At 39.7% G+C, this 14,833-nt stretch overlaps 1 protein-coding gene across 1 annotated transcript in view; it reads left to right on the top strand.

Annotated features, from left to right (window-relative positions):
• The first annotated feature begins 7,702 nt into the window (after positions 1 to 7,702).
• The window catches only part of LOC138003847 (uncharacterized), a 66,407-nt gene continuing 59,276 nt past the window's right edge, over positions 7,703 to 14,833 (top strand). The window contains exons 1-5 of the mRNA XM_068850111.1: positions 7,703 to 7,834; positions 8,349 to 8,461; positions 9,120 to 9,314; positions 10,400 to 10,610; positions 11,969 to 12,294. Of these exons, the coding sequence (XP_068706212.1) occupies positions 7,729 to 7,834; positions 8,349 to 8,461; positions 9,120 to 9,314; positions 10,400 to 10,610; positions 11,969 to 12,294 (951 nt within the window). The 5' untranslated portion in view covers positions 7,703 to 7,728. The remainder of the gene's footprint in view (positions 7,835 to 8,348; positions 8,462 to 9,119; positions 9,315 to 10,399; positions 10,611 to 11,968; positions 12,295 to 14,833) is intronic.

Here is a 14,833-nt window from a genome sequence, read left to right as displayed (position 1 = left end):
TTTAAGGTAGGCGTAAATTATTTTGCCTGAAATTTAAATAGACACTTCTTTCCTTACTAACATATTATGAGGGGGAGGGGTGGTCTTCACAACTGCGTAGCCGCGTAGCCGCGTAGCCACTTCATTCCCTTACTAACAAATTCCGAGGGAGAGTGGTGGTCTTCACAACTGCGTAGCCGCGTAGCCACTTCATTCCCTTACTAACAAATTCCGAGGGAGAGGGGTGGTCTTCACAACTGCGTAGCCGCGTAGCCGCGTAGCCACTTCATTCCCTTACTAACAAATTCCGAGGGGGAGGGGTGGTCTTCACAACTGCGTAGCCGCGTAGCCGCGTAGCCACTTAGCAGACACAAGGCAAGTATGACATATATGTATTTCTCGTTCTTAAAGCGTTAGCAGGAGATAACTGCGTATCCATGTAGCCAGCTTTTTCAGGGTTATAACTTCAAATGGAGGGGTATTCAGCAGTTACTCCGCGATAAAAACTCGCATATTTTTAAGCATTTCAACACATCTCCTTTATGTAAGAGCAAATACTTCCCTTCGTGCTTTAGTATTCTGGATTCTGCCAGCAACTCAATTGATTTAAAACTCAAAGAAGCTTTTCATATAAATAAGATCAAACCGGAACTTAACAAACAATTGCAGCATTACAACACTTTTCTCACGTTTTAGTTTACACCTTGATGTTTGGTGTCACGCTGTAAATAGTACCCGCTTTTGTATTACGTCATGTTGTAATAATTTTTTCATCTACCCGTAGACTTTATAACTGTTCAGACTTAGGAACTCATTAAACTGATGATGTCTTTTAAAAAAGTTGTCTGTTTACTACAGTATATATATATATCAGTTCAGTTTTTCTCATCTTAAAATCAGCTGCTCCTCAGCGTGACAACCGCGAGAACAGACGCCGTGATGCGACTGCCACGAAATATTAAACCATGCCCTTCCTTTCATAATACTCTGCACCCCCCAAATAGGGACTTTGGATTATTAACTGCTATCCCTGTTTATTGTGATGTCACAATACACAAACTCTCAGAAACTCCCTTTGGGATTTTCTGCTTTACGTCATCCTAACCATTTCGTACTTGCGGGCGCAAACAATAGAAACGTCATCATTACCTACCGATTCCTCGCGGCCCCTGTTTGAGCAAATCGAGATTTTTTCTAGTATACCGACTGCATATTTGAACCGTAAGTACTATCCTTAATATACGCGCAAGCTACTAGGATGCCTCCTCGGGATGTCACCTCTGGGCGAAATCCCTGCGGGGGCAATAAAAACGAACCAGAAAAAAAGAAGGGCAAATGATGATACGTATCTTTTAAATATGTGAATTAACATATACGCATAATTAAGTAGGGTCAACTTTATCTCAACACGACTGAGGCTACAAAACAGAACCCTGACACCTATATTCTGAAACTGATCATTCCTACAACGAACGTAGAAGCAGAGGTAGGTGACTTTAATGTCTACGAGTTCTCTGCTCCTACGTTTGTTGTAAGAATGATCATTTTCAGGATGTAGGTGGTCAGGTTCTGTAGACTCAGTTGTGTTGTGATCGCTAAAATTGCACGATTACTGTTTGGAGTCAGCCTAGGTGATCGTATGTAAATTTCCTTCAAGTTTGTAACTAAACGCTTCGTTGATTTTTTTATTGTTGTGTGTTTGAAGAGAGTTTGGCAGCGACGAGAATATCCAATCGGTGGCTGGTTATTAGAGTTCTGAAAAGAACTGTCTTTCAGCTCAGTTTAAACTGCAAGACCGGTTTCGGAACCAAATAAATAATTGGATCCTTCGTCAGTTGGTTTTAGCGTTTACGAAGAGTTCAAAAGGAGAGCTAGTTTCGATTGCTGAAGAAGGAATCAAGTCTCTTGATATAGTGTACTAAAACCAGCACAACGTTTTCTGATTTGATAATTATAAAAGGTTCGTTGATTGGAAGATACACATTAACTGCTAAAACCAGGGGTACAGTTAGTTATGTGCTGCGCGTAAAACTGGAAGGGAAAAGAAAAGCCGCACTCCGCACTGTATTTATTGTTTTTCATAATATAACAATTGATTAGTTCGATCTGAAGCTATCACTGGTTTGTACCTGATAAAGAGGCTAAGACTAAATCCATATAGAAGGCTTCATATAGAAGGACCTTCTATATGAATTTTTTCTCGGTTCTACTTTGCATTCGGATTCCCTATTTTCGTCACGCCTGAATCATTAGGAAGGCTCGTTGATTGGAAGATACACATTAACTGCTAAAACCAGGGGTACAGTTAGTTATGTGCTGCGCGTAAAATGGGAAGGGAAAAGAAAAGCCGCACTCCGCACTGTATTTATTGTTTTTCATAATATAACAATTGATTAGTTCGATCTGAAGCTATCACTGGTTTGTACCTGATAAAGAGGCTAAGACTAAATCCATATAGAAGGCTTCATATAGAAGGACCTTCTATATGAATTTTTTCTCGGTTCTACTTTGCATTCGGATTCCCTATTTTCGTCACGCCTGAATCATTAGGAAGGCTCGTTGATTGGAAGATACACATTAACTGCTAAAACCAGGGGTACAGTTAGTTATGTGCTGCGCGTAAAACGGGAAGGGAAAAGAAAAGCCGCACTCCGCACTGTATTTATTGTTTTTCATAATATAACAATTGATTAGTTCGATCTGAAGCTATCACTGGTTTGTACCTGATAAAGAGGCTAAGACTAAATCCATATAGAAGGATTCATATAGAAGGACCTTCTATATGAATTTTTTCTCGGTTCTACTTTGCATTCGGATTCCCTATTTTCGTCACGCCTGAGTCATTAGGTACACAAAGCCATGTCAAACAACAGTAATGATATTCGTATTTTTTTTTGTTACTGCGCGCTTCTAACCATTGCTAGTTGTTTTTTTTCTTATTTGTCACTGACAACTATCTGACGGCTTTTCTTTGTTTTACGAGACATCTGGTTTGTCTCTTCTCCTGCCCAGAGGGATGGAGCACGAACATGACTCGAGGTCCTATGCGAGGTGCTCCACCCTACCCTATCCAGACCAGAAAGACCAGACCACAACACCGGGAACTACATGCCCTACTCTTTACGACAAGTGTGCGGGTTCTTTTACGTCCCACAGGATTATGAACATTGAAGGGTTGTGAGACGGGACCTCCGGCTTATCGTCCTTATCCGAGAAGACTAGAGAGTCTAACCATTTGCAGATGTAATTACAAAGGCAGCACTTTCTCCTCAGTTATTTTAAGACCCTGAGTGTTGGTCCGGCCGGAGTTGAACTCACGACCTCCCGCGTGACAGCCCGGTGCTCAACAAACTGAGCCACCGGTGCGCGGCGGTAACGGGCCAATGACAATGCAAGAAATGAGGGAGGCAGAGTCTGCAGGAGAGCGTGCATAGAACTTGAAAACTTTGTATCTGAAGCGTTTCCCAAAGTTATTAATTGAACGTTAATCAAAATTAATTACAAGTGGCAATGATGCGACACTTAATTGAAATTACGTGTAAGAGCACACGTAATCTCTCATTTGGCACGTAAATATTTACGTTCTGCATAATAAGAAGGTATCCTTCAGAGAATGGTCACGGAATTAATGTAACAAACTATACATATCTCGTGGACGTGCAGAGCACGCAGAGCCATTAGCTGTTATTACACTAGCCCTTTTACCCATGGGTAAACAGGTTCATTATTTCTTTCTTTATTTTCATGAGTTTGCCCTTCAGACTGCTCCTTTCTGTTTCTCTGTTTACATTTTTCAAGGTTAGTGAACTCATATCAGAAACCCAAAAGGGTTGAAACGTGTAACGGCCCCTTGTGTGCTGGGAAACAAACTTCTGAATATTCAATTTGCTAAGTACCATATTTGGAACAACAAGAGCGAGGGGTTTCCAAATATGGTACTGAGCACCGAAACATTCAACCAATCAGTTCGCGTTACACGTTTCAACCCTTATGGGTCTCCGCTGATATCTAATTATATTTTACCCTGAGGAGAGTCGGAGCAATTGCAGATTACTCCGCATTTTCAGCTACAGGATGCAGCCAGGAGCGTCTACACCGCTACTCGAGTTCTCATTTATTCATAGTTCACTCAAGTTCTCTGGAAGGTGATAACGCGTCTACGCAGCTACTTGGTTGGAATTTATTTATAATTCACTCAATTTTTCTGGAAGGTGGCTACGCGTCTACATGGCTACTCGAGTTGTCATTTTTTCATAATTCATTTAAGTTATCTGGAGGGTGGCTGGGCGTCTACGCAGCTACTCTGTTGTAATTTATTCATAATTCAACGAAGTTGGAAAATCCCTCAGTTGGAAATCAGTGCCGAGGCCTAATAACTGTAAATAAGAGAACAATAGGCCGAGACGGAGTTCGTTATATACACGATATCACAGTCTATTGCCTGGTATTCAGACTTTGTGGTCAAATTTCAGGGCTAAGTTCTGTTTTCTTTGTCTCACAAGTCTCAAGGGAGGTGTCTTTCTGCATAGAATCTTCTGCGCTTGTTTTGGTAGGTTTCAGGGGGTAGCAGAAATTGCGTACATTTCTCTGGTTTACACTGTAGAATATTTAATTAACCTGTAATGGCGTCGAAGTCATTGAAACGCAAATGGCGTTTTGGTGGTTCTGTAAACAAAATATACCCTTACAGAGCTCAAGAATAGAGCGTCAATTGGGTAAACAAGACAAGCGGTGAAAAATAAACATCTGGAATCTTAAAAGCGACGAGTAATGGACTTCGACAACAATCTTTCGCCCGTCGAGCCGTAATCAAAGTGAGCTGTATTTCTAATTTTAGCAAGCGTTGTGTTATGTACAACACTGAACCCAAATAGAAAATTTTCTGGTAATTTATGGGTTTAACAAAGACAGAGAAGGAATCGAACACCTTAAAGGAGCTAGGTCACGCTATTTTAGGTAATTTTGTTTAATTTTGTTAATTATGAGCTATAAAAATCAAATTGGCAGAGCAAGAGACTTTCATTTGCAAAATCACGGCCACATAACGACTGAGAATGATTTTCCAGCTTTGTAAATGACATTTTGATATAGACTGATATTAATTTGAAAAAAGGTGGGCCGACGTTCTTCAAATTTAACCAAATTCAATCCATTTCAATCCTCTCCAGTTTTGTCCATCCATGTCCCTTCTTGGCTTCCCTGTGTTTTGTTAGAGTTCTTCTATAGTTTTGAACAGTTATTTTGATATTTTAGTTAATTTTATGACCATTCGATCAGTGCTGAAATTGCCTAAAATTGCGTGACCTAGCCCCTTTAAGTGGAGCTGTGATCTCTGTTGTCTGGCTATTTATATTTATTTGTACTCAACTCTGCACAGTCTTCCGGTAACAACTGGATATTTCACTAATTCTTGTTATATTTATTTTGTGCTCAACTCTGCACAGTCTTCAGGTAAAAAAATAATTGCAAATGTGACAGCCAAGAATTATTTGAAAGAAAGCTTGTTGTCTATTTTGTGCTTCATTATTCAAGGAAAAGGTTCTTCAGGAAAGGGTTTGATCCTGAAATAGATTTTGTTGCGTATGGTAATTTTACACGATTGGGTTTCTTGTTTTCAATCAGGCAATGAAATAGGAAGGGCTTTTTGCCTCTAATAGCAAATATGTTGTTTGTTTCAATACATTTTTCGCTGGAAAAGGTTTTGAGATTTCCCGGCCTTTTGTGAATTCATCATGTTGTGTAATATTCCAGCTTAACAAATTTGCATACGTGGGTTGAAATGTGATACGCGAGAATTTTTGGAAAGATGACAGGGATGTTTTCTCTCTGACGAATGGTTAATAGGCTGGTAGCCAAGTTTTTAACGTCAGGTTAAAAAATGTGTCTTGTTATTATTGTGTAAAATGATATTTATTTGGTAAGGCAACAATATTTCTTTAACTTCCTGGTTAATCCAATTTATTGCTAGGACTTACTAGTGCGAAGATTGTTTACATTACTCATGCTTTTTGGGAATTTTGAGTGTCATGAAATTAGATCATTTTGCGTGACATAGCTTCTTTTTTTCAACTATATGTCGCTTTAATCTAACCCAAAAACATTCAGATATTAACCATTTCCTTTGCTTTCGTGCTTGTCAGCATTGTGATTTCCGATAATTCGCAAGGGCGTGTACTAAAACCAGGAACACCGGAACACTCCGGAACACCTGAACACCCCGGAACACTCTGGAAGTAACCCAAAACCCTCAATTTTGCTAACCCTAGGCCTAGCTCGGCCTTAAGTTGGTTTTTAGGCCTAGGGTTAGCACACCGGAACACTCCGGAACACCCTGGAAGTTAGGGTTAGCCCTCAATTTGGCTAACCCTAGGCCTAAACACTAACTTAAGGCCTAGCTAGGCCTAGGGTTAGCCAAACTGCGGGTTTTGGGTTACTTCCAGGGTGTTCCGGGGGGCTTTACGGTACTTTTTGGTGCAAAGGTAATGCCAAAAAACTATTTGACCTGGCATCAGATTAGACTGAAAAGAAGAGGAATTATGAAGCGGAAACCCTATCTTCAGCCCTTCCTTAGTGTGTACATGTGCAATAAACGGATGCTTAGGGCAACTGCAAGACATGCATGACGTGCAGAAAACGTCCGATAGAGCAATTTGCAGTTAGCTTTTTTGCAGACTATTTAAAGAAGGAGCGAGTGAGTTTTACTCAAGAGCGTGTTTTGTTATCTTTAAAATGAGTTTATTACCAAAGTTTAAAAAACTAAAATACCTCAAAACGGGACCGGACATTACAAAATAATTAAACGTGTGAACGTGTGAGACAAAGGGCCCCTGCTGGCACGACGTCTGAAAGTCTAACCATTTGCGGATGTTATTACAAAGGCAGCACTTTCTCCTCAGTTATTTAAAGACCCTGAGTGTTGGTCCGGCCGGAGTCGAACTCACGACCTCCCGCGTGACAGCCCGGTGTTCAACCAACTGAGCCACCGGTGGAAATTCGTTGTAACTACCATGTTTTATCACATTTTTCCAGTATTACGTCAACATCCATTTACTATATATATGTACATAGAAGCAATTCAATGTAAACTCTCATTGTACCTGAAGAAGGCTAGTTTGGCCAGCCGAAATATATTACACCACTAAAATCAAATCTACGTTGTATCGGCTCTTGCTTAAAATATTTAGTTTCTCAACTTGTAATTACGCCGATAAGATCAAGCCACTGATCCAACGTACACGGACAGGAAGATTGCCCACGGTTGCTTGCTTCAAAACTCTGTAGTTCAATACCACCCAACTCAGTGCCTTCTGTTTTTGTGTAACACGTACCACAGGCAACCCATTGTACGTTCATGGTAATGGTAATGAATTTATATAGCGCATTTTCTATTTACATATTCAAATGCGCTTTTACAAGCAAGGGATCTATGGGTGAGACCGGACATCTATGGGTGAGGTCGGACATCAGCATATGTCATATGTCATGGAGCGTCTTTTTATATTTTACCCTGAGGGAGTCTTTTACTGTGTAACCGCGCATCCCCAAGGGTAACATGAACCCTGAGCTGAACCAAACCCAAGCAATTTACCCTCCGGAAGGCTCCAAACCCAAGGTGTGTGTAACCACAGCTATTGTAGCGCTCATTAAAACTTTAGTAGTAAGTTTTGGTACGGTTCCTTTGAAGCAGTTGTTTCATTTGTCAATCAGCAATTTGCATTTTTTAGTGGTTTTTAGAGAGACGAAAAGACAATGGAAGAATCAGAAAGTGAAATAAATTTACAAGAATTGTCAAATAATGATCAAGATGAAGCCAAAAAGAAAGAAGCCAAAGAGAAAGAAGAGAGAGAAGAACAAGGTAGGTTGATACGGAGTTCCCGCAAATGTTCATGATGAAGATTGAATATTGGCTTGGGACACGATATGCAAACAAAAGATATAGTGATTTATGTTACTTTGTTGTCGACCATGTAAAGTTGTCAATAGCTTCCAAAAATGTAGGTACTAACAATGATTTTCCCTTTTCAAAAAGTGAACTATGTTTGTGGTCAATGATAAACCCGGTAATTGTTCTGACTTTGTGTGGACAAATCTTTCATTTTGTTATTGCGACAATCTATTGTCTACTAGGAGCGTGTTTCTAGCCTGCGTATGGTAAGCGTTGCCGTATGATCGCAGAAATGTTCGCATTTTGGCAGCATAATAGGGACCTCACGAAAGAAATCAAGATATCACAGTTTATTGCCTGGCATCAGTATCGTGAAACTTTCTCCACTGAGTGACTCTCATCCTGAAGGTACACCCACTGAATCAAAATGCGCTCTTTTATAACTGTTTTTAAAGCAGAGGTGACTGAGTCTTTTCCTCCTTAGAGTCTCGATTGATGGATACGATTGTGACAGGGGATGTGGAAGAAATAACAGACAGGCTTAACCCACGAGCTTTAACAAAATGCAAGAACAACACATTGTATATGGCAATGAAGGTAGATGACATATAAAGCCTCTTAATAAGACTCCCAGGCGAAACGTTTCGGAATGCTCGTGGAAAAAATTAGAATTAAACCGATATTAAATGCAGACAAATTTGGGTACTGCTCGAGTTTGATTTGACCTTTAAAAGATGCCATTTAAAAACGGACAGACAGTATACAACCCTAAACGATACCTTGACGGTTAAACTTCGTGACGTTTCTTCTTGGACACCCTAAGTAAGACCAAAATCAGTGATTTACACCCCTGCACGAGACGACGAGTATCCCCAAGAGATAAAGCTACTTTGATAAAAAAAGTATTTATCACCAACCAGCAGATACGTACGGAAGACCTTACTCAGTTTAGATGTTTTACTGTGATCTAGAGAAATTTTTTGCAGTGGTAAGATTTCTAAAATCTTTGTGATATATCAAAAATACCTAGAATACGAGAGAGAAATTGTGAACAGCTGTAAGATGTGACTTTCCTCCGAAAAAAACACTCGTAATTTTAACATATTACTGATATGATAGCACCAAACGGTCTCGTCCGCGTAGCAGTCGTCATTTAGGAGCCGAACACATAAACTATATATACGTTACGCCGTTTGTTTGCGAGATGAATGTTTATCTCTAGGAGGCTTGACACATTACTGTGTTCATTTGTTAGGCAAGCAGTGAGCTGCGTCGTAGAGCAGACAAGAAGGAACAAGACGAGGAAGAGTTTACAAAATTGGCCAACTCTGTGGACGAGTTTTCTTGCTCGCTGTTAAATCCCGTAAAATCAGATATAGAATTCCGCCACACTTTTGCCGATTCACTGGATCAAGTCATCGATGATGCTATAGAAATGGAGCAAAAAAAGGTAAGAAACCAAAGCGTTTAAACTCGGTCGGCTTAAGAATGTTTCAGCGTAAGTTGCCCAGTTCAAATCACCCTCGCTCATAACACAAAAGAACTTTCCCTAAGCATGTCCTTGTGGTGTTCACCGTGGAGATTCTGTATGCACAACCTGACCCGACCGTAGTCCATTTGCAACTTCATGGAAGTTTGCACAAGAAATTCAAGGGAAGAGGTGGATCGCACTTGAAACTGACGGAGCCAAGAGTCTGAATATATGGCGGGCTTTTTGTCGGATGTGTGAGTATGGCAATTCCAGTTACCGTTAAACGGTTAACGCAAAGAAACAAACAGAAATAACAACAATAACAAGAACTCTAACAGCAAGAACTGAGAACCACTGAAACGAAACTACTTCTGCAATAAATTTGTTTCACTTTAAAGTGCCACTACGATGAAAATTTTGCATGTCCTTTTTTCTTTAGATTTTGAAAATAGACGTACTAAATAGGTATCATGCCAATTTTTATCTCAAAATTCCCACGGAAAGTATGATTATTGTAACGTAGTTTTTCAGTTTTCGCTGTCCGCCATTACTCGAACGGAAAATGACCGTGAGCGAGGAAAAGGGTTGGGTCTAGCTGGATCGCCTGGGGTCTGACGTCATATGCGCAACGCTCAAAATAAGCGCGGCTAATTTCCTATTTCGTCTATTAGATGCGAGAGATCGCCGAGTTGCTTTTTACTGATATTATATACATTACTCCTTGATCGACTTGTTCGCTTTGTCAAACGCCCGCGAAGCAATGCGCGTATGACGTCACTAGCCAAGTCTTGCGTGAAGACCGCTTACAAAATAATCGCAGGCTTCTCCAATGACGTCCGAGTAATGGCGGACAGATTTTTAGCGGTTTTTGCCTGGCTATTTCCCGACTTATCTCGCTTCTATCGTTCCAAATTTAAATGCACTGTTTTATTTTGAACATATTGACTAGCTTAATTGACGTTGAAAAAATTCGAAAAAAAAACCAAACATTTTCGTCGTAGTGGCACTTTAAGAGTACTTTAATTACGTGCATTAATTGACGAATTCTCTTTTTTCCATTGTAGATTTTAGCACATCCAGTGCTTCATGGCTTAATGAACAACAAATGGTTCGGTGTATTCCGCACTATGAAAAGATCGTCCTGGCTGAGTATTCAATATTGGAAGTGGTGTCTTCTCAACATCTGGTGTGTGTTCGACGTGCTGCTGTTTCCAGTTCTCTTTGTTCTGTTTTACATTATTCACATCTGCAGAGCTAAGTGGCAAAAAACAAGAGGTAATTTATTGCAACGCTCTGCTAATCAGTACCGACGTATGGCTAAAACTCCGAGTTCAACACTTACTCGTTCGAAATAACCCTTGGAATGAAGTAAAGGTAGCATTCTTCAGACACTGGAGATCGCTTGGGAAGTCGCGGAAATGTTCTCCAAAGCTCCATCGGAAGTTCTCGAAACCTATCCGGAGTGGAATTAATTCAGGAGATATATATTACGTGCTTTCATAGAGTTTACTTTTAGTGCCACAAATCAGGTCTTTCAAAGTTCAAATGAAAATTTCGCCAACACTACTTTTTTTTTTTTAGTTGAATAAGTTAGGAAATGAGCCTCAAGGCTAGACTATTACATTAAAATTCTGAGTAATTTTTCGCGATTTGGTGTTGGATCATTGTAACCATGAGATAGTCGTCGCGAGCTTGCAAAGATCAAAACCTCTTTATCTTTGTATAAAATTTGGGAACCCCATGTGCTGTCAGACTTGGAGACAAAGGCATGAATTTTGAATGATGTTTGCAAGTTGACGATACCATCTAAATTTAGAAAGTGAGTGAGTAAATTTATTAAGGCCCGTTCCAAACGCCGCTCCATTCATGCACCGAGCCTAACTGACGAGTTAAGAGCGGCAGAAGAGCGGCGTTTGAATCAGTTTGCCGGGTTCGGCAGGTTAGTTTTGGAGCGGCCAACAACGTTAAGTTCGACAGGGTCTGTCGCAGTATGCGACGTTGGAGCGGCGGCTGATTCATACGGCGCTCTTGTCATGTGCCGACCCTAACGCATAAATTGTGATAATTTATAATCTTATACCACAATACCCTCCGAAGTTTTACCTGTACCTGGGCCCCTTTACCATTGTATGGATTTCAGTTTAGTTCGATCCAGGTACAGCGTATGAATCAGCCGTCGCTCCAAAGTCGCTCTTTAGTCGAACTTTATTGAGTTAGGTTCTGCACATGAGCGGAGCGGCGTTTGGATCGGGCCTAAGCAACAAAATTGCGTATCATCCGCAAATAAATCCTGATAGATTTAAGAATGTATTTTTTTAATAAGCTTATTTTTAAATATGATCTTTAGTTTATTTATTTATCCATTTATTTTTGGATAGTGTAATTCTTAAAATTTTAAGACATTTGTAAATGTAACTTAAGATATGTCTGTCTTAAGAGGAATACAGATTATTATTATTATTATTATTATTATTATTATTATTATTATTATTATTATTATTATTATTAATATTATTATTATTATTATTGTTATTGAAATCTTAATGATATCACAATGAGTACAAGTTCATGTTTAGGACCTGAAATACTCTAGCCTTAATACAACTATAAGATGTTGTATTCTTTCACCATAGATGTCGCCATTGTCTTTCTCGTCAATGCAACTTCTGAGGTCGCCCCAGAGGCGTTTCGCGTTATGAAAGACTCCATGAAATATATCATCAACAAATATGGCAATGATCGAGCCAAGTACCACATCATCATCCGACATGAGGACGACAACAGCTTTCTTCAATCGCATAAAATTTGTTTCAACACCAACAGTATCAATGTAACGGCACTTACAGAGGCCGTTGAAAAACTTCAAAGGAGAAACGAGGCTCTTCCAGCTCTTCACGAAGATCTACAGAAGGCTAGTGAAGCTTTTGAGAGCAACACACTTAAGAAAGACGCAGAAAAGGTAAGATTATCATCATCATCGTTGTTGTCGTCGTCATAAAGGAACTTAAGCAACGGTAACGGCGAGGGCAACGAGAACGTCACAAAATTGCATATTTGGTGAGTAAAAACAATAACTTTGCACGCCCTGCATGTGCGTTTTTCATTTTTGTCCATTTTTTTGCCGTCGTCAGCAAAACAACGACTTGAAATAGCCAAATTTCAGGTTTTATGAAGAAAGTCAACACTTCGAGATAAATTTTCATTTTCTCTCGTAAATTAAAGGCCGTTCCGATTAGTGTCATTCTTGAGGAACTATTACACCCTTGTCATATGAAAAAGGTTGAAATAGTCACGAATTGATAAAAATAACGCAGATTTATATTCAGAGATGACGTTCTCGTTGCCGTGGCCGTCGTCGTTGCTTAAGTTCCCTATAAGCAGTAACAACGGCTACGCTGAGGACAACGCCTTGTAAAAAAATGGATTTCCATTTTACAATCGAATCTCTCAGATGGCCAGATCAGATCAGTTCGCCTATCGGTCTGAAAACTCGATCAGGCTATTGTAATGACAGCGTTCAATTCCAAAAGAAAGTACGAAAAATCGTCGTGGTTCACGTCCTCCAAAATATGCAGAACGTGCAACCTCGTCCCCAGGGCTTTTTTTAACCTGTCTTTGGGTGGGGCGCCCCACCCAAGGTCATTAAAAAGCGCCCTGGGGACAACGTTGGGACCTTACGCAAGGAGGACTGCGATGCCAACGAGAACGTCGCCTAAAAATATCATTTCCAGTTATTGTAATAATTTCGTGATAACTTCAAGTCGTTCGGAATGGAAAGTGTGTATCAGAGATAACACACAAACAGCGGTGACAAACATCAGATATAAACGCATCCTTTTTGAAATTATCTTTTACTTGAAGTTTCGTACGCTTCTGTATACATCTTCAGAAGTGACAGTTAGTGACGGTTAATACAAAATTGGAGTTTTAAATATATAGGATTACTAACTAATTAACTATTAACTATTAAGTAACAATAGAGGTGACAAAAAAAAAAAACTAATAAAGACACAGCCTTTCGTTGCTGACATATTCATTTAAGGTCGGCTTTAAATCTTTGATCAACTGTGCCTCTTCTATTTTACAGTGAGTGTCGCCCTTTCGCTAAAACCTCAAAATAATCCCATTTTTAACTGTGACCAGTTGATGTTACATGGTCCGCAAGAGCCGACGTCTGATGACCATTAATTAATGCTTTAAAATGTTCAGTTTTTCTGTCATACAATCGTCTTTTGGTTTTTCCGGTATAAGAATCATTGCAGTCCCAACAAGGAGCTCAATGCACCCGTAGAATTTATTAATACACGACAATTTGTTTACTAGCGATTTTGCTTTGTAGCCCTAAATAAGGTAAAACTAAGAAAATTTTCTTTTTGGGAACTGTGATGGATGGGGTCGATATGACATTAATTAAGTTGTAGAAATAAAATTGGCGTGAACGGTGTGGTTGTTTGGGAAGAACATTAAAAACATCTACAATATTGTGGTAAGGTTCTCACGTCCTCTATATAACCTCAAATTTAGTCAATTCACGTCGCTGTCAGGACGAGGAAGGCAAAGAAATGTACCAAAATTAAATGCAAAACGCACGCTCAGGTCGTGCTAAGCCTTTATTTTTTGTTCATTAGGCTCATTGTTTTGTGGCGGTCTCGTAGACGTTGTCGTCGTATCATAGGTCTCTAATAATCATCATTAACTCCAACATCACCATCACTCTCATCTTTATCTGCCCTATCTCCTGTCTTATTTTTGCTCGTCGAGAAAGAGAACATCCATCCTCCTCTTAGTTCCTCTGACTTTTGTAGAACGGAAGCCCAGTCTGAAGTAGCTGGGTGTAACATTTCAGTCCGATCCGTGTAACTGGGATTTACATCTAGATAACATTCTTTCGAAAGCTAGCAGTCGTCTGTATATCTTAAGTGTTGGTAAGTTCTATGGATTACCGTTGGATCATCTTTATCTTCATCTTCTTTTCATTAGTGTTATTTTACCTATATTTACATATGCTGTGTAGGTATGGGGCTGCACGTATTCATAAGTACTTAAGTTGTATTGACAGGCTGTTCAAAAAAGCTTTTGAGCTTGGTTACTGTAATGAGCTCTTTTCCATTGAAAATATTGCCCTGAAAGACACGAAACTATGGGACAAGATCACCCACAGTAATTCAACCACGGCTTTAGATTGTCGGTGATTTCAGGACAATGTTTTCAATGTACTTTTATTTTCTCTTTGCTCGTTTATCGCGTGTTTTTTATATGATATGGATGATGAGGATGTTTCCGGGAGCTGACAACATGATTGCTTTTTCGTGGCTTGAAATAGATACCTTTAGGAAATTGAGTTTTTATAAAGAGCATTGTACCAAGACGGTTATTTTTTGGAGTCGATGTAAGATCGTGATTGTTGTGAGACTGTGATTAATGCTCCCAACCCAAGAACAGCAAAAAATTACACAGAGGCAAGTTTGTGGGATAAAGGGGTTGGGGACAAGTGCTCC

This window comes from Montipora foliosa, chromosome 5 (genome assembly GCF_036669935.1).
Source record: "Montipora foliosa isolate CH-2021 chromosome 5, ASM3666993v2, whole genome shotgun sequence".
Classification (NCBI taxonomy): Eukaryota; Metazoa; Cnidaria; class Anthozoa; order Scleractinia; family Acroporidae; genus Montipora; species Montipora foliosa.
Note: the sequence above shows the minus strand (reverse complement) of the source record. Positions and strands in the feature narration are given on the sequence as shown.